The sequence below is a fragment of the Urocitellus parryii genome, chromosome 11 (assembly GCF_045843805.1).
Source record: "Urocitellus parryii isolate mUroPar1 chromosome 11, mUroPar1.hap1, whole genome shotgun sequence".
Classification (NCBI taxonomy): domain Eukaryota; kingdom Metazoa; phylum Chordata; class Mammalia; order Rodentia; family Sciuridae; genus Urocitellus; species Urocitellus parryii.
In genome coordinates, this window is record NC_135541.1 from 32,588,994 (window position 1) to 32,610,586 (window position 21,593).

At 42.9% G+C, this 21,593-nt stretch overlaps 2 protein-coding genes across 5 annotated transcripts in view; both read right to left on the minus strand.

Moving 5' to 3' along the window:
• Nucleotides 1-21,593, minus strand: part of Agbl4 (AGBL carboxypeptidase 4) — a 1,188,963-nt gene that overhangs the window by 216,590 nt on the left and 950,780 nt on the right. The window lies entirely within an intron of this gene.
• Nucleotides 1-21,593, minus strand: part of Bend5 (BEN domain containing 5) — a 46,609-nt gene that overhangs the window by 21,227 nt on the left and 3,789 nt on the right. The window contains exons 2-3 of one of the 4 annotated variants that reach the window (XM_026382132.2): nucleotides 10,247-10,380; nucleotides 7,793-8,177 (exon numbers count right to left, since the gene is read on the minus strand). In XM_026382132.2, the coding sequence (XP_026237917.1) occupies nucleotides 7,793-8,177; nucleotides 10,247-10,380 (519 nt within the window). Of the gene's footprint in view, nucleotides 1-7,792; nucleotides 8,260-10,246; nucleotides 10,381-21,593 lie in introns of those variants that run through there. The other 3 variants (XM_026382137.2, XM_026382146.2, XM_026382152.2) reach the window with 3 other exon arrangements.

The window sequence follows — 21,593 nt, forward strand, 5'->3', positions numbered from 1 at the left end:
AGGAGCAAAGCAAGCCTCTCACTGTATTCCACTGAGGATGCGACTCTTGACTCTTTGACACAGACAGGGTCTTATCTATTTCATTTCCCCATGGAAAGCACAGGGCCACAGGAAGAATCCAACAAATGTTTTCTGCATAAAAACATTTCCATATGGCCAGAGCTGTGCAGTGACAGGAGGGGCTGCATTAGATGGCAGCAAGTGAGCATTCTATTCTAGGAGGCCAGGGTAGGAGAATGAACTAGGTGGGTCCTGGATGCCTAGAAATTCCTTCCTAACCACCAAGCACCCCTGGGGCAGCAAGAGAGGGTGTGGCCAGCCTCCAGGTCTTGCTGAGTCCTGGCAGCTAGACTGATTCCATCCATCTGCATCCACTAAGCATCAACCTTCTAGTGCTTCATAAAAAAAAAATAAAATAAAATAAAAACCAAATACTCAGATTCCTCACAGCACAGCGTGTCCTTTCCTCTCTCTGGGCTCTAGCTTTCCCAACAATAAGATGGGACTGAAACATTGCATTGGGTTCTCTCTATAGATAATTTCTATGAAAACTCTAGAAATTTTCTGGTGACATCTTGAGGCCATGTAGTCTGGAAAGGCAGAAACTATAAAGAAATGGTGGGCTTTTAAATGAAGCAGGAAATATCCATCTTACAGTGCATAGGTCCTGTAGTCCCCAAACCCACTACAGCGCATGTAGATCTAATTGTGAGGGCAGGTAGTGGAGGGGACAGTGCGGCAGAAGCACAGTGACTAAATCAGACTTCCTCATACATGGAACAATGAGATAGGCCTCAGTCTAAAACCTTGTTCTACCATTTCCTGGGTGTGTGGCCTTAGGCAAGTTACCAAATCTCTCTGAACCTATTTCCTCTTCTGATGATCATATCCACCACTGAGGTTGTTTTATATATGAAAAGCCCTCAGTATCTGGTCCAAGAGGTGCCAGAAGAGCAGCTTTTGTCTATATCAAACTCTTTCCCACCTGCATCTCCTAACTAGAAAATCCAGCAGCAAACAAGTCTATAACAAGATGAAACTGAAGGAAAAGACCCATTTTAATGGAGGAGAACATCTCACTCTGGCAAGAGGGGAAAACCTAGTAACTTCCTCTGGGTGTTCTCACTACCTGAGCACTTAGCAAAGAGATAGCCTAGAGACAGATGTCCCTCAGTTTCATCCCCATGGTCCCCAGGAAAATGGACTCCGGGAAGAAAGAAGAAGAAGGATTGTTCAGACACTCTGAAATTGACTTTTAAATTATCTGGGATGAACTGTGGTTAATTCTGATTCAGTCAACAGAGCAAAACACATCCTTCCAAATGGAATATGACCAAGATCTTTCAGATAAATGACTGCAGCTCTCACTATTAGAACTCTTACTGCCATCAAAGCAGAGGAGGTACAGGGGACAGTGACTTGTGGCACTGCTGAGGTGAAAGGCAGACTGTGGGTCTCCCCTCTACAGGGACAATAGGACAACCTGACTGGCCTGAGGGGCTCCTGCCTGTCCTCTTCAGCCTCTCTCAAAGCCCAACTTTTCCCCCTGCTCCTGCTCTATGGTGAGAATGATTGAGGGCTGGAAGAGATGGAAAAGGGCTCTGAGATAAACACACCTCAGGAAGAATCCCTGTCAAAAAGGAAACTGAGCCGTAACTGGTGATGTCTCAAAGCAGAGATAAGGTCAAAGGGAGTGATTGAGAATGTGAGATGAGAAGATGAAATTCTGCCCAGGAAAATTGGGGGAGAGAGGGCAGACAATTTTACTAACTACAGACCAGGCATAGTTATAAAATGGACTAGTCAAATACAACTTCTGAACTTAGAAGGGGAAGTAGGGGTTGGTTGTTCTGCTGTAGGATGAGTACCCGTGAAGTGTCAAACACTGTACACACATTATTTCTTGTACATCTTCAAGTGACCCTACATCTTAATTTAGAACCTACCAGTACCTACTATGTGCCAACCTCTGGGAAAACATCTTTAAGGCATTTGTTCAGTTAATTCTCTGAAGAACCATATGGTTGGTACTATAATTGACCGTTTTATACACTAAGGCCCAGGAAATTAAGTAACTTGCCCAAGGTAACAAAATAAGAGCCCAGAAGAGTCAGAATTTAAGTCTCCAATACTTCTGACCTCAGGGCTCTTCATCTTCAAGCTGGGTGTCCTGCCTGGGTGTGGTGGGCTTTATGATACCCATTTTACAGAAAACAGAACGAGGAGTATTAAATTATCTGCTTGAAGGTACACAGACAATGAATTAAGAGAACTGATATTCAAACCCAAGCAATATCTGTTGCTGAAGCCTCCAGTACAGGGGAAACCCAGCAGGAAGCATTTGGCTGACATTAGCTGCCTTTTCTAAGGCTCCATCAGAGATTTGGGCTTAAAGAAGCCAGCTCCAACCACAAAGGATTTTAAAGATCAAAGCTGGTATTTTAACAGACCTTGGACAGACACAGGGCATAAACTCAGAGGGTTACAGAGGTGTTAGCAATCCAGCTCTGAAGAGCCAAGACAGATATGCAGGCCACATGACTTTCTCCTTCTTCAAAAATTTTAACCAGCTTATGATGTAGCCAACAGGGACATTATCTCTTCTTTTCACATTCTCTTCTCTCAAATGGAGATAATAATCCTTACCTGGCCTTGCAAGGCTACTGGACTAGTCCAATGAGATAAAAATGTACAGTGCTATGCACATGTAAATTACTATTATTATTATTATTATTATTATTATTATTATTATTATTATCTGTGCCTCTTCTGGTCAGAATTCATCATTTCTTCCTACATTCCTTGTTAAAATACACACAAAATCTAAAATTATCACCTGCCTCCCTCCTGCAATTACAGCGCTGATTTTATTCTGCCTGGTGTCCTGTGTACACTTGGTGCCACCATTAGACCTGTGTGTCTCCTGAAAGCAAGGATTATGTCTCCTTCATATTCCTCACAGAGCCCTTTAGCACCTTACCTCAACTAATGTTATCTGACTCACACCAAAAGAAATTACACTATGTAATTGGTACTTATGGTGTTAAAAACTGGTTGGTAGGGGGCGATTCCTAAGCCTTGGTCCTTATCTACTAAGAATAAAGAAACTAGCTGAGGAGAAACTGAGAAAGGCCCTAGGGATGATTCCACTTCCATGCAAGGGTGCTTGCCCTCTCCCTGGGTCTCTACTGTTCTGTTTCCCCTCACCCCTAGGAATTCACTGAGGCTGGGTTTCAAAAATATTCACATAGTAGTTTCTGAATATTTAAAAAAGGGACCCTGTCTCATTTATTTCTGTATTTCCAGCACCTAACCCAGTCTTGGCACAAAGGATACGCTCAATATGTTTGTTGAAGAAAAGAAAGACTAAATGAATGACCAAGGAGGTCATCAAGTGTGTGCACTGTCAATCAGAACACCTTCATGCTCCCCACATCTGTAGCATTTACTTCTCCAGGGGAGGGTGGGCAGGAAAGGGAAGAAAAGGAAAAGCTGAGGGCAATTATTGAACACTTACAGTATGCTGGTGACAGGGCTAAATTCTACATTTGCTTTTTCATTTAATTTTGACAGTTGTCATGGAAGACTTGAGAAAGGACACTCAAGGGACAGGGGCAAGATCCTGAGCCGTTAGAAATAGGGCTGTTTCCCATGCTAAGATCAAGGAAAAGGAAAATTATGTTCTATAAAGAGAAGACTGCAGAGTCCCACTTAGGGTCTGCAGAGTCATCCCCAAGTGAGTGACAATGAAATCGAAGGGCTAAAGAAGAAGGCCGTATGGGTGTGGGTTCAGAGAGAAGCACACTGGACCAGGGAAGGAGGCCCCTGGCAATAGACCAGTGACACTTTCTGAACATGTTTCTTCATTAGCAAAATAAGGGCAACAGCCTATATCCTCTCTCAGTTCTTTCACAGTCCTACGGCTCCATGTTGTAGAGCATGACTCCATGTTCTGGTTAAATACATTTTTTAATTTTTGAAAAATAAATGAAAGAAGATTGAATAAATACACAATGAAGAATTAAACCATCTAGTGAAGTCTTTGCAACAACTTCTATCATCTTGCTGTATCCCCACACTTCTGTGTAGGGCTCCACCTTCTGTCTCCAACCTCCCCAACCATTTTAATACCTGGCTGCTAAAGGACAAGCTCCCTACTCCAAGGCCCTCATGAACCTCAAGAGGCCAGGCCAGGCTCTCCACTCCTTCCCATTTATCACCTGCAGGACCCCACTGCTTGAGGAGTCTACAGTGTTTCTTCTAGACAGGGAGTGTTCCTTTTAAAACTGAGCAGCTCCTGACCTGATGGTCTCCCCTGGTTTCTGAATTTGCCTATTAGGGTATGAGTGATCCAGTATCAAAGTGGACAAAGGCTTTTGGGCTGGTGCCTCGGTGAGTGGGTAGGTGAAATACTCATGAACAGACCTCCAAGAGCAATGCTCACGCCAGGCCTAGGGGATGGAAGATGGCAAAGCCCAGTTCCACATCAAGCCAGAATGTGTTCCCTAGAGCACACATGGAATTGAGAGTTGATCAAGGGTCTCTCACTCACTTTCTGTCTGCTTTATTTCTTGGTGTTGTTTACAGATCAAGAGCTGGTAGAGCAGGGCTGTCTTCCTAGACTCACCAAGAAAGAGAGCTCCACCTTAAAATGCTAGCCTCTTCTCCACTACTGTTTATTATAAATTTTAATCACATGTTTACCTCCATCCCCACACTCTGCCTGCCTTCTGATGTTTTGTTTTCTTTCTATCTCCCAAGTTCCTAGGCTCAGAAAATATTTGGTTGATGCCAGCTGAATAATTGAATGAACACTGAACAAACACATACAACCCCTTTATCTTCTTTTACAGAAAAAGGTCACGAGAGGCAGAAAAGTGAGTTAACCTGTCTATGATCATACAGCAAACTGCTGATTGGGGGAGACAGAGTTAAAAGCCAAACCTGGCCCAGTCTTAGTTCCTCCACTAAATGTCATGGAAAAGGTCCTAACAGTAACTGAGTACCTACCAGAATGCCAGGCACTATGCTGTATGTCACAAGGTTGTAAAGGGGAAAGTCACATTTTATAGATGAGGACACTGAGGTTCAGACAAGGGCTCTCTGCCTAGACTGCCCCTCACGCTTCCCCCCTACTCACTCTAGCCTGGATGAAAAAACTCACCCTTCAAGCTTCAGCTTAGAAGTCTTTTCCTTCAGGAAGCCATTCTTCCCTCACCCCAAGAATTTTCTGGGGTCCCTTTTCAGTATGCCTAGCCCTCTGTGCTTTTGTCTCTATGGTGGCATCTGTGTATTGTGCCATTATTGATTCGGTGTCTGTGTCCCTCACCAAACTCCGGAGCTTCTCAAGGGCAGAGGGCAAGGACTGTATCCCAAATAAACAGAACTCTCATTTACCACTAGGCAAAGAACCTGGTATGCAACACGAGACCAATAAATATTTATAGGAAAGAAGAGGAACAAGGGAAGGAAGAAAGAGAGGAAGGAATGAAAGGTTTCCAAAGCCACAGAGTTGGGAAGTAGCGAAGTTGGGATTTGAATCCAGGCCTACCTGGTTCCAAAGATTATACTCTTTCTGTAAAAATATACAGATGCCTCCTATTGATAGAGACCCTTTTATTACTATGACCCTTGTGGATTTTTCTTAGAACTTGTATTACCATTCTTCAGCTAATATGTGCTAATCAATAGATGTTAAGCTTTCAGGCTGGGGACAATGGATGCCCACAACCCTGAGAGCACAGGGTACTGCACATGGTAGGATCTCCAAGCATACTGTGGCTTTAGCTCATCCTGTTGTGATGATATCTGTGACTCAGAACAGGGAAGAGCTAGCCACCCGCCCTCACAGGGATGGCAGAGCCAGGAAAGTCAAGACACAAAAACTATGGCCAGAGTCAGGTCTGTCTACATACTTTAGGATGAAAAAAAGCATATGCTCTTGCTAAATGCAGTGTCTCATTGCCTGAGGTTCAGGAGTGGTTTCTAGAGTTTAAACTCAGTTCATGACCATGCAAAACAGGTAGTTTCCCGGGGCAGTGAAATAATGGTGAGGAGAGGTTTTGTTGTTAGTGTGCCTCATCCTCCACCAAGAAGTTCACAAAAGACATAACACACACAGCACAGTGAACATACAAATTATTCACTTGAAGATCAGGAAACATTTTTTTTTCTCTCTCTCTGAAAATTTCAGTTCTTTCACCATCCTTCACCCCCACTCTAAGATGAACACAGCTTTCTCAAATTTTTCCATTTGTGGTTTCTCTTTGAAATTTTATTTGAATAAAGAACTTCAATATTTCTGAAGTTACAAATCACTTGTGACCTCCAGTATCATTGTGAACCTTGACGGGCTAAGATTTTGGGGACCATGGTTGAGGTGAAGGCAGCGGTGGGGAGTGGGAAAGTTACTACCCAAGAATCAGGTAATGTGGTCTGAGACACAGCTCTGCCTCCACCTTGCTGAGTAACTCTAGCATGTCCTACTCTAGTCTCCTTCTCTGTTGCAAGTGCATGAAAAGGCCTCTCTCTAACTCCTTGAGCTATTGAGACAATACCTTGGGGACATACTTTAAGAGGCAAAAAGTACCAGCAAATATAAGGCAGGTAAAAGCACAATTATCTAAACAAACAAAAAAGGAAAGGAGCTTTGCACATAAATATATTACCTAGATCATGGAAATCTACTTGAATGAAGTATTTGATTTAAACTTGAGAACAGACCTGTGTTTCTGGACTAGATTACTCCCCTTTTCAAGCAAAGCACCCTGACTGGGGTTAATTATTGTCTTCAGGGGCCATGGAGGCTATGAACTTGTGTTACAGTGATCTTCTCAGTATGGACTACTCTCTGCCCTTCACAGTTGTGGATTCTTATATTCTGAAGGAGCTTTTCTATCTTGTCCTCTCTGGTAAGCACACATTTCTCCCTATTGTCAAGGCTGCTACCTTTCAGATTTCCCCTCATTCCTGCTTCTAAATCACTTCAGATGAAAAAACCTAAAAGCTTGATTAGTTGAAATCTGATACAATATAAAAAGGCTATTAAGTCCTTCTATGACCAAACCAAAGGAATTTTATACATCTTTCTAGTCATGTACCTCCCTGCTCAAAAGCTTTTCAGTACTTTCCATTCCTGCACAATGGAGTCTAAGCCACCCAGTTTTCAAGGCCTTCTACCATCCACACTCACAGCGCATCTGCAGTACCCTTTTTAGTACAGTCTAGGTGTTTTCTCACACTCATGTGTATTGCCCTTGGCCTCCGCCTGTGCCTTGAAATAGTGCCCACCTGTCCAAGGCCCAGTTCCTTTCTGAAGTTCTCCTCATGTCCTCAGTTACAAATAACCACTCCACACCCTGAACTTCCAGCATCCCTTCTGTGGCCTCCATTACTTTCTGACTAACTGGGATACAAGTTTTTAGGATCATGTCTAGTTCTCTTTACTGACCTGAGACCTCTTTGGAGAGGGATTTTATAATGCCTGGCAATGCCTCTTGCTAAAAGAATGCATAAATTATCAGTAACAAATGTTTTGTCAGCCTTTGTTCTCTAAGTCACATTCCCCAGTGTTCCCATCACAGTGTGCCCACTGCTGCATCCATGAGCTCCTATCAGATATACTGAGAGAGGGAAGTGACTTGTCCTTAGGGAACTGCAGAGCCCGGTCTCTGTCCCTCCCTGGCTTCTGCCCCTTGCCTTGGCCTATCTCTCTGTTTAGCCCTCCTGGAAGAGGAGCTGAAAAAAAAATGTCCCCCATTTGGAGTGGTAGGTGGTCTGCTGGGGCACTCACCACTGCCAAGCCGTAGGAGCAACACATCCTGGAGCCTCCGGTTGAGGTCGCGGAGCTCCTTCATTTCAGACACGAGTGCCCCATACTCCTTGAGCTTCTTGGCCTGCTGCACCAGCTGCCTCCGAGTCCGCTCCAGCTCCTGCTGGAGGTGGCGCATCTCCTCCTGTTGCTGCTGGTAGTTGCGCAGCAACTCTTCATACAGAGCCCGGGGCACAACAGCATCCTCTAGACTGTCCATGTCCTCTGTGCCTGGGGAGGCCTCCACGAAGACCTCCTCAGGACAAGTGCTGTGGCCCAGGCTCAGGCCGTTCTGCTTCTCTAGCCGAGCCACCACTGCCTCGATGCTCTTGTGCGCCACTTCGCTCGGCTTCCGCCCCTCAGGTCTCTGTGTAGGACAACGAGAATCAGTTCAGGCAAGGGCAGCTGGGACTTTCTTGGACTGCAGCTCAATATTTCCCCAGACAATCCTAGAATCACAGAACCACAGAACATCAGTGTTTGTAGACAGCTGTGTAAACACTCAGTAAAAGCCCTTCATTTTACAAGTGGGAAAACGGAGGTCCAGAGTGTGGAAGGGGCTTGCCAAAGTCATATGGTCAGTTGGTGGCAGAACCAAGGCTCTGGTTTCCCAGGCCAGCACTTTTTCCATTCCACCACTCTGCCTCCTGGATGTATATACCATGGCCACCCTTCCAAATTCCCCAGCTCCCCACATCCACGATGCCTGAGCAGTCACTTGCTCTTGAGGGGTGATCAATATATATTTGCAAAGAATTAGGGAAAAATCAGGACAGGCCACACCATCACAGGGGAATGACACTCAAATCTCTTCCACAACAAAATAAGAAAATAAAAAAGGCCACTCTACCATTGTAACCTTTTCAAGAATGCTTTATTTGGGAAGAATGTTAAAAACTCTAATCCACTCTAATATAGGACAGTAAAAATGTCTTATTTTCTGTTTCTCCACTGCCTACTCACTCAGAACTGGCACTTGGCAGGATCTTGTTAAATGTTTACTCAACTGAAAACTTCAAAGAATGCTAGTATTAGAGGGTACTCAGTTTCCCTCATTTTGAGGAAATTGAGGCCCAGAGATGGGAATAACCACACTCAGTATCACGTGGTGAGTTAAAGAACAGAGTTAGAACCAGCATTTGAACTGAATTTCCTATAAGGCTCCTTCCCCCACATCTATCAGCCTCTCCCTCATCAAGACAGTGGGTTCAGAGAGGAATGTCCACTTAGAAGAGGATTACCCATGACTATCCAGGGTTGGGGACTTAGCTGCCTGAGGAAATTCCTGCTCAAGGGGACAAAGCTTGCACTGAGGGAACTGGGAGATACAGGACCAGCTGAACTCTTCACCCAGGGCTGGAGGGTTAGGAGCTCTCCTGACTGAGGGCATGTGTGGGAGGTGCAGACAACTGAGGACACAAGATTCTGGACAACTTAACTACCTTGGGCTGGCTTATCTTAACCTTTCACTGAGTTTTGGGAAATTAAAGGGAAACAAAATAAAACAAAGCCATGACTATGAGATTGAGTAACAGGATGAAATCCTATGTCCTTTATCTGCAGTGATAAAGTACTCCTAGTATAGATGATTTTAGCAGCTTAAATTGTAATGATCACTTACACATCACTATATTGTGAGACCCTGGGCCCAGGGTCTAGCTAATCTCTGGGTAATCTGCATGACCTAAGGGGCCACAGCAGGGGTGCCACAAGTGGCATGAATTGAACTCAACATTATATTTTGCACTAGGCCTTCGGAACAACCTTGACCTTGTGTCCCAAATCAGATCATGTTCAAAGCAGAAGTCACCCTTTTTCCTTCTTTTCCCTCTCCCTTCCTCTGGGATACTCACTACACAAAACAAAACAGTTAACTTGCTGAACAAGATTTCTAGCAAGTATTCAAAGTGAAGGCAGCAGGAGGCCAACTATAACAGGAGGCCTATAGCAAGGAAATGCCACCTCATGTAAAAGTCTTCATCCAAACCAGGGTCCCACAAATGCCCTCTGTGGTCCTTGCTAACATCTTTTCACAATGAGTCCACCCTTAGCTATTTGGGCCATCTGAGAGTGACTAGCTCTAAATTGCTGCTCAAGACCAAGAGATTCTTAATGTTCCTGGAACTCAGCAGTGACCTCTCCAGAGCTGTGGTCAGGAAGAAACACATTGTTCCAAACCCCTAGCAGCGATGACACTGCACAGACCGTGCAAACGGGATTGTGCTTGGTGGCACAGCATAAATCAGGGCTCCCCGGAAAGTGGGCCAGCGAGGCAAATGCACATGAGCTGTCCCAAGTCTCCTCCACCCTGAAAAAATCATGAACTATGACACCAGGGGACATTTATGTGGGGAAGGAGGCCAGATTAAAATTCTTTAGCTATGAGAAATATAAAAATGTCCCACATACTTCTAAGAAGAGCAAAGATTTTGTTACCTTGATGTGTCTAAGTTGTAAATCTTCTTCCCCATAATCTTTAACCTCCCCATCTTCTTCTATGTGATTGAGGGAAAGTTTGGGGATTTTTATTTTCTTCTGCATCACACTGTTTTCAAGGTCAGATTTGTCTTCTAAAATGCATATCAAGAGAACAACGTTAATCATGAATCAAAATGGTTAAAAAGCCCCAAACCTCAAATTCTAGAAAATGACTGAGGCCAGACCAGTTAAAAAATAAAAGTATTATTGTCTTGCATGCACAGATCCTAAGAGTAAGGAGCAGGGCAGATCCACCTCTAGGATGGAGGGTATTTGCTAAAAGCACTGTCACAAAAAAGTGCTGAAACAGCACCCAAATGAATTCACTTAGGGGTCAAAGTTCAACTTAGAGAGTAGGCTTTATGGAATTCTAGACTCTTGGAATTGGACTGCCTCTAGACTGTCATCTGGTCTGAATTTAACTGGTATATGAACCCCTCAATAATCCAGATCTTTATAAGCCAAGTATCTTCCCAGAAAAACCTGTGGGTTTCTGCCAGCTCAGACAACAGTGGCACAAGAGGGATAATATCCCTTTGAAGGTAAGGTCTAAGCTGGAAGGGCATGGAACTCCCCACAGTCCTGACGCAAGACAGGCTAAGTAAGGTAGATATGGGAAGAGTAATGAGTAATATTTACTGCCTTTTTAATTGAATTAAATCATAGAAGGAGGAACTTCAGTAACCAACTGGTCCAACTCTCATTTCACAGATGAGGAAACTCAACCCAAAAGATGGGTAAGGCCTGCCCAAAGCGCAGGTCTGAGGAACAGCTAGGAGTGGAAAACTTCCAATGTGCTTAAAACATGTACTGAAGTGTGCTACAAACTGTAAAGTGCTACATCAATACAAAACAATATGATTTCTCCTCACTTTCTCACTGTTTAAGTGCAACCTCAGAGAATCTGTAAGAGTTTTGTTTTTGCACAGATTTCAAACTATACTTCCCAGATCTGTCTCTCACGGGAGATGTCAAAAGTAAAAGTTCAAATGCTAGGGCTCCAGAGATAGAAATCTGAACCCACTCTGGAATTGGCCCCCTGTGGTAAAACAGTTTGTGTTCTGGGCTTGAATTGAGACTTTGGGAACCACTGTTTCTTACACTCCCCAAAGGCTGCCACTGTTGTACTTTAAGTGCAGTCTCTAGCATGTTACCCAAAGCATGACACACCCCGTAGTTGGTTAAATCCAGTCTCCAAGGGTCTTCATGTATGGATGTGTTTGTCTGTGTTAAGATGGCCTTACACCTCACCCAGGCCATGGTGGGTGAGGTATAAGGCCATCTCCTTACAACTTGTTAGTAAAGCTGAGAAGGATGCTTATTAATGAATGTACTCAAATGCTAAGTCTTTCTAAATGGTCTTAGGAATGGAGGCCCAGATTATCAAAGGTGGGACTTGAGTCAGAAACACCTGTTTGGCCCTCAGCCATTCCATGACAGGGGAAGGAGAGCAAGATCTTAGTCTCCAAGCTCAGGCCTCTCCTCCATAACCAGAGTTTTAGGGATGATAGCAGGAAAGTCACACAATTCACCAAACTATGCTGTCACCCTAGGCACTCAAAGAATGGGACATTATACTTGGTATTATCAATGTACCTAAATCATTTTATCACTTTAAGAATAAGGTGAAAAAGATTTAATTTCAAAAACAAAGAAATGACTTAAGCAGGGTATGAGTATAAAGGAAATACCCAGGAAAAAAGAGGTGGCCTTATTAAATAACCTCCTACTGATTAAAAACAACCCTTCCCACTGACCAGAGGAATAATCCTTGGGTTCTGTTCTCACAAGAATGACCTGTTCTTATTCACTTTGTAGCTATAATATACATCCAATGGGTTAGGCCTGAATAACAGTGGGGACTTGGGCATTTCCAAAAGAGCAATAGCTTCTCTCCTACAAATAATTATTGATTCTTTCTAAGGTTAAAATAAAAAGATCTAAAATATAAAACTTAAAGAAAGTATTTCAAATGAAATTATCCTGACATGGTGTGCACACAGTGTGTGTGTCAGCATGCGCACATGCACGCACATGTAGAAGAGAGCAGACGAGAGGGTGGTACTAGGACTTTTGATAGTGTGTACTGGAGGCAGAGCTCCTGAGCTAGCTTTCAGTTTGACAAGTTCAATGGAGAAAGTTTGAGATGCAACCACCAAACTGGAAATGACAAGCTGTGCTTTACTTTCCTAAGCTGAAAGTGTGTAGCTCGATATTGTGTTGGTGTGGATTTTGTACAGAGAAGGAGTCATTCAGACTTACAAAACTAGGTGATATTTGGATAGAGAACAATCCTCAGATTACCTCCTTCAACTCTTTCAAAATGCAGATAAAAAGTAAATGGGTTTCCAAATGGTGAAGTCTCTGCATCCATCCGTGTATCAATCAGGCCCAGGGATAAAGGAGGAGCAGATCACATGAAGTCCCCACCCTAGACAGTTCACCATTATGCAAAGTCAGAAATTATCAGCATTTACATGAATATATGAGAACCTCAACAATGTAACCCAGGTCTAGAGCTTTTCCTCCTATGTGTCAGCATAATACTCATTGAAAACTTATACTCTGCAAAACCAAGGCTAGGTTCTGGGGACATAGGTGAATGAGCATCCAGATGGGGAAACAAAATAGTTCATGAGGAGCTTACCCGAGAATTCCAACACGGAGATGAATATGGAGGAATAACAGCTATAGGATTTCAGGAGCAAGAGAGACCACTTCAGGTGTAACCATGGAAGGTTTTTGAGAGGAGGTGGCATCTGAACTAGACCCCTTACTTCTGAATGATCTTGGGTAAATTAACTTTACTTCTATGAGCCCACTTCCTCATCTGGGACTTGAAGTAAATAATTCCTACTTACAGAATGCTGTGAGGATAATCAATTCCATGTTAAGAACCTGAGAAGAGCACTTGAAGAGCCCATCAACATGAAAGGATAACCACTTAAGGACAATGAAAATGTAGACCACACAAGGTGGGGGAAAAATAGGAATCATAAAAGTTAGGAAAATACTTAAATTGAACCACAAGAGATGGCTCAGCTATAGACAAGAGGGAGAGGTAAGGGAAGAAGGTAAGGTGGTTGGGGGAAGAGAAGAAATCGCCTTGAGTGTCAACTTAAGAATTGCTGAGGGTCAGACTGCAAATTGTGGAAAGAACTAAAAGTCAGACAACCTGCATTCTAGGTCCAGTTCCACCACTTCATAGGTGTGAGAACTCAAGTAAGCTGTGCTCTTCTGGTCTGTCATTTTTCTCTTCATGGGAGTATAACTCATTCTCGCCAGTTATACTAGAGGCTCCATGCTCTTGTTTGCATCTGGAATGCCCTCCTCTTTCACTGTCTGCTTGAATAACTGCCCACCCTCCACTCATCTCCTCCTTTCTTCTCAAAGGTCCCATTACACACTATAGATGCTTTCTTTCATAGTCTATTATCTCACTATGCTGCAATTACCTCCTTAGAGGTCCCCCTTCCCTCTAGAGTGTTAGTATCCTCTAGTGGGCCAACATTATAGGACTAGCCACACAATAGGGACTCATCAAACAAAAATGCTTAATGAAAAAATGACTTCAAAAAGGACACTTCATGTGCTTACTTCAAGAAAGCACATGAAGCGATAATCAACATCATCAGCCATTAGGAAAATGTGAACCAAAACTACAAGAAGATATCATTTTATACTCAGGATGGCTACAATTGGGAAAAATGGGAGAAATGAGGAAAAAACAAGTATTGGGGAGGGTGTGTAGAAATTGGAACCCTCAAACACTTCTGGTAGATGTGTGAAATGGGGCAATCATTGTGGAAAATAGTTTGGCAGTTGCTCAAAAATTTAAACATAGAATATTCTGTGTTTAATATGACCCAGCAATTCCACTCCTAGGTGTGTACTCAAGAGAAATGAAAATGTGCTCCCACACATAAACTTGTACGTGCACATTCAGAGAAGCATTGTTCAAAATAGCTGAATGGCAGAAACAACCCAAATGTCGAGCAACTTGTCAACTGATAAACGAAGTATGGTATATCCATACATCAGATATATTACTCAGCCATAAAAAGAAATGACTCATTCATGCTATAATATGGATGAATCTTGAAAATATGACACTAAGTAAAAGAAGTTAGACACAAAAGTCATTTATTTGATGACTCCATTTATATTAAACATCCAGAATAGGCAAATCCATAGAGACAGAAATTAGTAGTTGCCAAGAACACGGGGAAGGTGCCAATGGGAAGTGACTGCTTAATGGGTAACAGGGATTTCTTTTTGGATGATGAAATGTCCTGGAATTAAGTAATGGTGAGAGTTGCAGAATATTATGAGCACAATAAGAAACAATGCATTGCACATACTTTAAAATGGCTAAAGTGTTGGATTTTATGTTTTATTAAAAGTACTTCAACTATAAAATAGGCTACTGTTTGTGGAATGTCTATTATATACAAGATGCTATTGTATGGCTCTTCACACGTATCACTATAACTCACAATAACCCTGCAAGAAGGCATCATTAGTCACTTTTTTTTTCAAAAAGGAAAAAATGAATCTCAAAGAAATAAAATCCTTATCTGAAGTTACCCAGCAGGGAAGGTGCAGAGCCAAGATTTGATGAAGATCTATCTGCCTCTATAAGCTAAGCTCCATCTCCTCTAAACACATGCCTAGAACATTCAGCCAGAATAAATACTGAATGAATGAGTGAGTGATGGCTATAGATGAGGACATCCACATTCATTAGTCTGAAGCTTAAAGTAGAAGCTCACTTTACTCTTTCCTGCCAGATACTCTGTCTTCAAGGAGTCTCCAGAAAGCAGTAATCATTGCCAGACGCAGCAGAAACTGGTGGTAGCCAGGCCTCAGAGCTTGACTGGGTTCTTTGAAAAGTCTGAATAGTCCACTACACTCAGAAGTGACAGGAGTGAACTCAGGAAAGGGACAGGAGAAAATAGTACCTCCTACCACACACCACTTGATTTGGATCTCCACCATCTTGATGCTTGGCCAAAGGGGATGTTGAGATTTCCCTGAGAGCCACCTCATGGCTCCATCATTCTGCTCTTCAGTCTTATTCATGAGCCATGTTTCCTGCATGAGGGTTCTGAAGACCTGAGGCCTCTGCTCATCCATTTCTGAAGGCCATGAATGGTTACTGAGCCCCTGTTTGAGGTTAAGCACTATGCTAAGTGGTCTTTGTGTTTTGGGCCCTAACAACTCAGTTACATGCCAAGAATCTCAACCAGAATACAAGGTTTGACTTCTGGGAGATGCTGGCTCACACAGGGCCAACCTCTCATCTCTAAGCCTTCCTAACCCTCCTCCTAAGTTGAAGGTAGATATCTCACATCCACATTTAATCCATAGAAGAATATTATTTAACAAAAAGTGGAAAAAAATGGTTGGGAGAAAGATGCCCAGAATCTAAAAAAAAACAACCTAGACTTTTGAATCAAGTGGCCTCAGAGAGTTTAGAATTCTGGCTCTAACCGCAGGAGGGAACTTAGTTAGGCAAGCAACTGAAGCTGTCCAAGTCTCCTATTCATTATCAGTAAAGTGGGATAAAGAAATGTTTCTACTTGGTCTGGTGGCGCATGCTTGCAATCCCAGTAGCTTGGGAGGCTGAGGCAGGAGGATCATGAGTTCAAAGCCAGCCTCAGCAATTTAATGAGGCCCTAAGCAACTCCGTGAGACCCTGTCTTCAAATAAAACACAAAAAGGGGCTAGGGATGTGGCTCAGTGGTCGAGTGCCCCTGAGTTCAATCCCCAGTACAAAAAAAAAAAAAAGAAATGTTTTCCAAAGAGTTAGCACATGTAAAACACCAAGCTCGATGTCCTCCTTGTAATAGATGTCAATAAACAGCTGCAGGGAGCTACCCCTGTGGGTTATGTGTTTGGCTTCTGTCCCACAGCAAAGAGAACCACTGTAGGTATCTGACACAGATTGAGACATGATGAAAGAGATGTTTTAGGAAGATTTATGTGGCAGTGGCAAGGAAGATGGATGGGATATGAGGAAGAGACCCAACATAGGGTGACAAGGAGCTATAACTCTTGACTGGTCACATTTATGAAGGCGAACAGTGGTGTGGATCATCTAAGACAGCAAATATTTCATGTGGCATTTTAATGTGACTTTGGAATAAGTTTCTGGCTGTGACTTCCTAGAAACCAAAGAAGAAACGTGCAGTTGACTGAGAGGGATGAAGAAGTTCTCTGATCAACTTGCTTTTTCACTTGTTTCAAACTTAAAGCCAAAGAATCAGTTTTAGTGTAAACAGAAATAAGTATGTAGCCTCTGAAGAGACAACTTTCACCATGCTAATTTTCTGACTCTCTTGTCTCCAGGGCAGGAAAAGCCACCAAGGATTTGAGCATCACCTGTCCCCTCCTTTCTCACTCCTATGATGTAAGCTAGCTGCATTTATCCTTTCAACAAATGTTGAGCAAGTACCTACCATGTGCCAAGTTCTGCACCAAATTCTTTATGAACATTCCTATATTCAATTCCCACAGTTAATGTATTAAAGCAGGAACTGAGGTGGCTTTCCTGTGACATAAACAGCAGGGGTACAATTTCAAACCAAGTCTACTTGACACCTAGACCTGTTCCTAATTAGCTACCTAATTAGCCTATAGGACAAAATAAAAATTATCAAGTTGTAACTTTTTCAATGCAACGAAAAGGCCATATTGGCTGTACTGATATGATTTCCAAAGTATCTGCCTTTCTCAAAAATTTTCCTACACCCTCAGAGGATGCTGTGATGAATTCCCAAATTGAACTAAACATTATGTAAAGTAGGACTCACGCCCGACTCCTGAATTACAAAGCTTATCAAGGCCACTAAGCTCTAAATAGTCTCCCAATATAGTCAGTCTCTATTCAAAGCCATAAAGAAATTTTTTGTTAAAATATGGTGAAGAGACGCTCTTCAAAAATACAACAGGACTTGGTATTTGGTATTAATCTGAGAGGCACAAACATCCCATTAAATTTATCACTGGGGGAGAAGTGGAGGCATGGTAAAGGGCAAAAGGTATTTTAGAAAACCGAGGCAGATGCTTAGGAAACCCAATGCAAGTTTGTGTTCAAAAGTGAAAGATCTGTAATATACAGTAAAAATGGAAAAAAATGTTTTCCTGATTCCCATTTTACATATAATCAAGCTGGATAATTAAAATAATCAAATGTCAGAGAGCTTAGTGTAGTGTGGGTCTGTTAGCTAGGATGAGATCCTAAAAGGCTAAAATGTTTAACAAAGGTTCTGTCTTGTTGTATAAATATGTATATACAAGTTTAAAGTTTTCATCTGCGCAAAAACTCTGTGAAGTCTGATGTTTGCATTAAAAACAGATATAGCACAGGAAAGACAGGCACAATGCATTCTCTGGCCTATGGTGTTTATTTTTATAAAATCCAAAGCAGACAGAATTCTCAAGTTTCATGAATAATATCCAGCCAAGACAACAAAAAGAAGAGTACCCTGCTGTGGGGTACCAGAAAGAAATCAGGAGACACTGGATTGAGGCCTGGCTCTCACTGACTTGCTGGGTGACCAGTTCTCTCTGTTTTCTTTTCTATGAAACATGGGAACTAAAAAACGTTGACTGGTCCTTCAGCTGTGTGACTACTGGCCATCCAAGGGCCTTGTGGGTCTTTCTCATCTGTGCAGTACACGGTAGGAGTAGATGATATGTAAGATCCTGCTAGGTGGGCGTGTTTGAGAAATACCCAACAGGAGCCATTGCCAGGCTGCTTCAGTGGGTCTCCTGGCTCTCGCCCCCACCACCTTGTCATGCCATTCTGCTTGGTGTTTTGTCTAGCTGCCCTCCTGTGCTTCATCAGGACTGTTGCTAGGTGGCCCAGCACAGTCATACAGGGGCAAACAAGGGGAAAAATGGTAAGCCTTCATTGCTTAAGTCAAGCCCCAGAAGGACTTAAAACATAAAGGTTAAATTTTAGACTTGAACGTTCCTTACATTTGCTTGTTCCTCTTAACACTCCTTTCCACAAATGGTGGTGCCACACCCACACAGACTGTTCTTCTCTCAGCATCTATTAGCTCACCATAGTTCCTAACAGCTGTCAGTATTTAATAATTGCTTACCACATGCCAGACTCTTCTGCATATTACCTTACTAAATAACATAGTGGGCAACTGATTACTATCTCTATTACAGATGAGCACCTGGACCTCAGAGAAGTGAGGTCATCTCTCCAAGGTCACACAGCTTATAAATAGATAAGTAGCAGAGTCACAATTTGAACCCAGAGTATTCAACTTTAAAGACCATCTTCTTTCAGCTCTCTAACATTTACTTCTTGGTACTTAAGGAAGTGACCTAGAAGTTATCTAACCAAACTCTCCCATAGTGCAAGATTCCATTCTAAAATATCCCTGACCTGCTTGCCACCTCCTGAGACAGGGAGCTCAGCACCTGCTGGAAGCCCTTTCCATTATTCATCTGTTCTCTCTGCTATTATCTTGTGTTCACTAGCCCAGGAATTCTATTCAGTGCCCCTACCTTTACTTTTTGGATCCCAAAGAACAAGTCTGATCCTCCTCCATGGTATAAATGGAAAAGTACCAAAATATCCCGTGCAAATCTTTTCTTCTGCTTATATGTTTAATTGCCCTATCCTATGCTTTACCAGTGATGAGCTCAGAGGAAAGGTAGTTGCTGTGCAGTTACAAGAAATACAAACCAATCCAGATCTGAGATCCAAAGATCTCTCTCCTCATTTGGCTTCCAGAACACCATGGTTCCTGGTTATCCCTCGATTTTCAGTATATCTGTGGCTGCTCCTTCCCAGTCTTTTATGGGCTCTTCTCCTCAACTGTGCTCTTACAAGCCACTGTTCTGAAGAGTTCTGCCCTTGCACGTTTCTCTCCCTCTGTGACATCACTCCTCCCATGGCTAATGACTTCCAAATTGAGATCTTCAGCCTGGGGTTTTCTTCTGAACCTCAGGCCACATGCCCACTTGCTCTTCTGGCATAGCTGCCTTCATGTTCCATGGGCCCCTAGGATTCAGCAGGTCCAAAACTAAACAAGTCACTTGCCATTCCAGCTAACTACTCTTCTAGTGTCTGAGACAAGAAGGCCCAGATCACCTCTTAATCTTCACACATAGCCTTGCAACCAGTCAGTTAGCAGGTGCTATGGAGGTTGCTTTCCTAATATATCCCAGATCTATCACAGCCATAGCTTGGGTCTCAGACTTTCTGATGGACAGACACATTTCTCTACCAGCTCAGTCTATGTGGAAAGACAGCTCACTACCTGACATCTACAGAATTCACAAAACAGTTGTTTGAATAACCCTTTTATGGGGAAAGCGAGAAGCCCTATCTCACAAGGATGTAGATAGTGTGTGTGCACTGAACCTGGAAGCTTGTGGGTACTTAATATATAATTGGCAGGCAAGGAACAATACATACTCCTCCTTAGGCATTTCCCTTCAATATACCGCTGACTACATAGCACAACTCAATACTTGCAGAACTTAAATGAGCCAAAAAAATTTTCTTCAGGTTATGTATGTTTTTCTGGTAACAACAGAACACACATCTCCTGTCTCTGATAAGAATAAACAGGTAGGCACACTGGAAAGAAAACTGGTCTTAGAGTCAAAGACCTCAATTTGGATTCCCTTTTTGGTGTTTTTTTTAAATATAAAAGCTAGTATACTTTTGAATAACAAGATATCATACAAAACCTCAACTTGCCTGGGAAAATTTTTTCTTTCAGACTGTAAGCCAGAACTCTGAAGCACTCCGTAGCACATTTTATTTAGTTGTAACAAATACGTGGTTCTTGAGTACTAAAAACTCACATCAGACTCAACCTTCAATGGTTAACATTCCAGTAGAATCTGCAACAGATGACAGCAGGCAAGTTCCAATCTTTGCTCCAATGTATATCAGCAGAACATGTCAAAACCTAAATTAAAAGTTTTCACTTGCTTTTTTAAAAAAATAAATCCTTTGGTTGGCAGTCTCCCACTGATGACATGCAACAATCTTTGCATATGAAATCGGCTAGTCCCCTGCTTAGCTGCTAACTTTGTAGAAGTTCCAAAGCATTTCTGGAGCAAGTAATCTATTTGGACTGACAATGCCAAGCTGGGACCTGAGCCCTGAATGAGCTAAAATTACCAAAGCAAGAAGAACGTGGCTTTGGAAGCTATTTCTCCCGAGTGTGGGGTTTCTTTTAGTTGAGGGAGTGATAAAGAATGTTGACTTTTTCCAGATGAACAAAGTTGAATGAAACCTCAAAAATCCTGTTGCAGGTTTCTGTTCTAAAAAACAAGTTGCTGCTTCAGAGGTTCCTGTCCCCTCTACTTCCTCTCCCTAAACATAAAAATGCACTTATCTCCCTAATGTGTAGGAGTTCAATACAGCCCAACCAGTGGGGACTAACTATGTGCTGGGTTCTGCAATGCCCAGATAAGGAAGTCAGGCCCCTGTCCTGGAGGGGTTCCCCGTCTGGCAGGAGGAGAGGTACATGGAGGGCAGCCCAGTCAGAAGATGCTATAATCCATCTATCCATATATAACAAACAAAATGGAAAGAGACTTCTGCCCTCACATGAGGTCAGAGTGAGGTACAGGGAATGCCCCAGAGGCAGGGTCTCCTTTCTCATAGCACCTAATGGGCTGGAGCCCACTAGAAGGTGAGCTCCACTAGGCAGAGGTCCCTTATCAGACAATGATCCATCCATTCTGGCTGGCTCAAAGGAGTGCTTGAGGATGTGTTCATAGAGTAGCAAGAAATGCCACATTTCTAGGGCAAAGGGGAAGAGCAGGTGAGGCTAGAGAATTAAGGTGGGGCTGGGGTTGGGGCTGGTCTATGGGATTCTGAAACTTTAATCAGCAGGAAATAGGGAGCTACAGAAGGTTCTAAGAAAAGTTGTCAATTAAGCAACTTGAAAAATGGATTTTGAGACATGGTGATCAATTTGAAGGCTGCTGGTTTAGACGAGTAGGAGCTGAGGCAGAGGCCTGAATGCAGGCAGTGCTAGTGGAACTAGAAAAGAAAAACTTAAGTTACCAACCCACCTAGAACTGCCTCCTTCCCTGTGCATCCTTCCCTACTGCCAGGCTCTTACCCCTATTATTGCATATGTTGGGGTGACCAAACAACACACCCCATGAAGACAGTGCCCATTTGACTATCCGCCTGCACACAACACTACATAGCTGAATTTGAAAATTTCACCCCTGTCCTCCCTGGGTCCTGCCATTATTTTCATCCTAGTGCCTTGGGCTTAGTGCCTTGGTGTATCACTTATTAAAG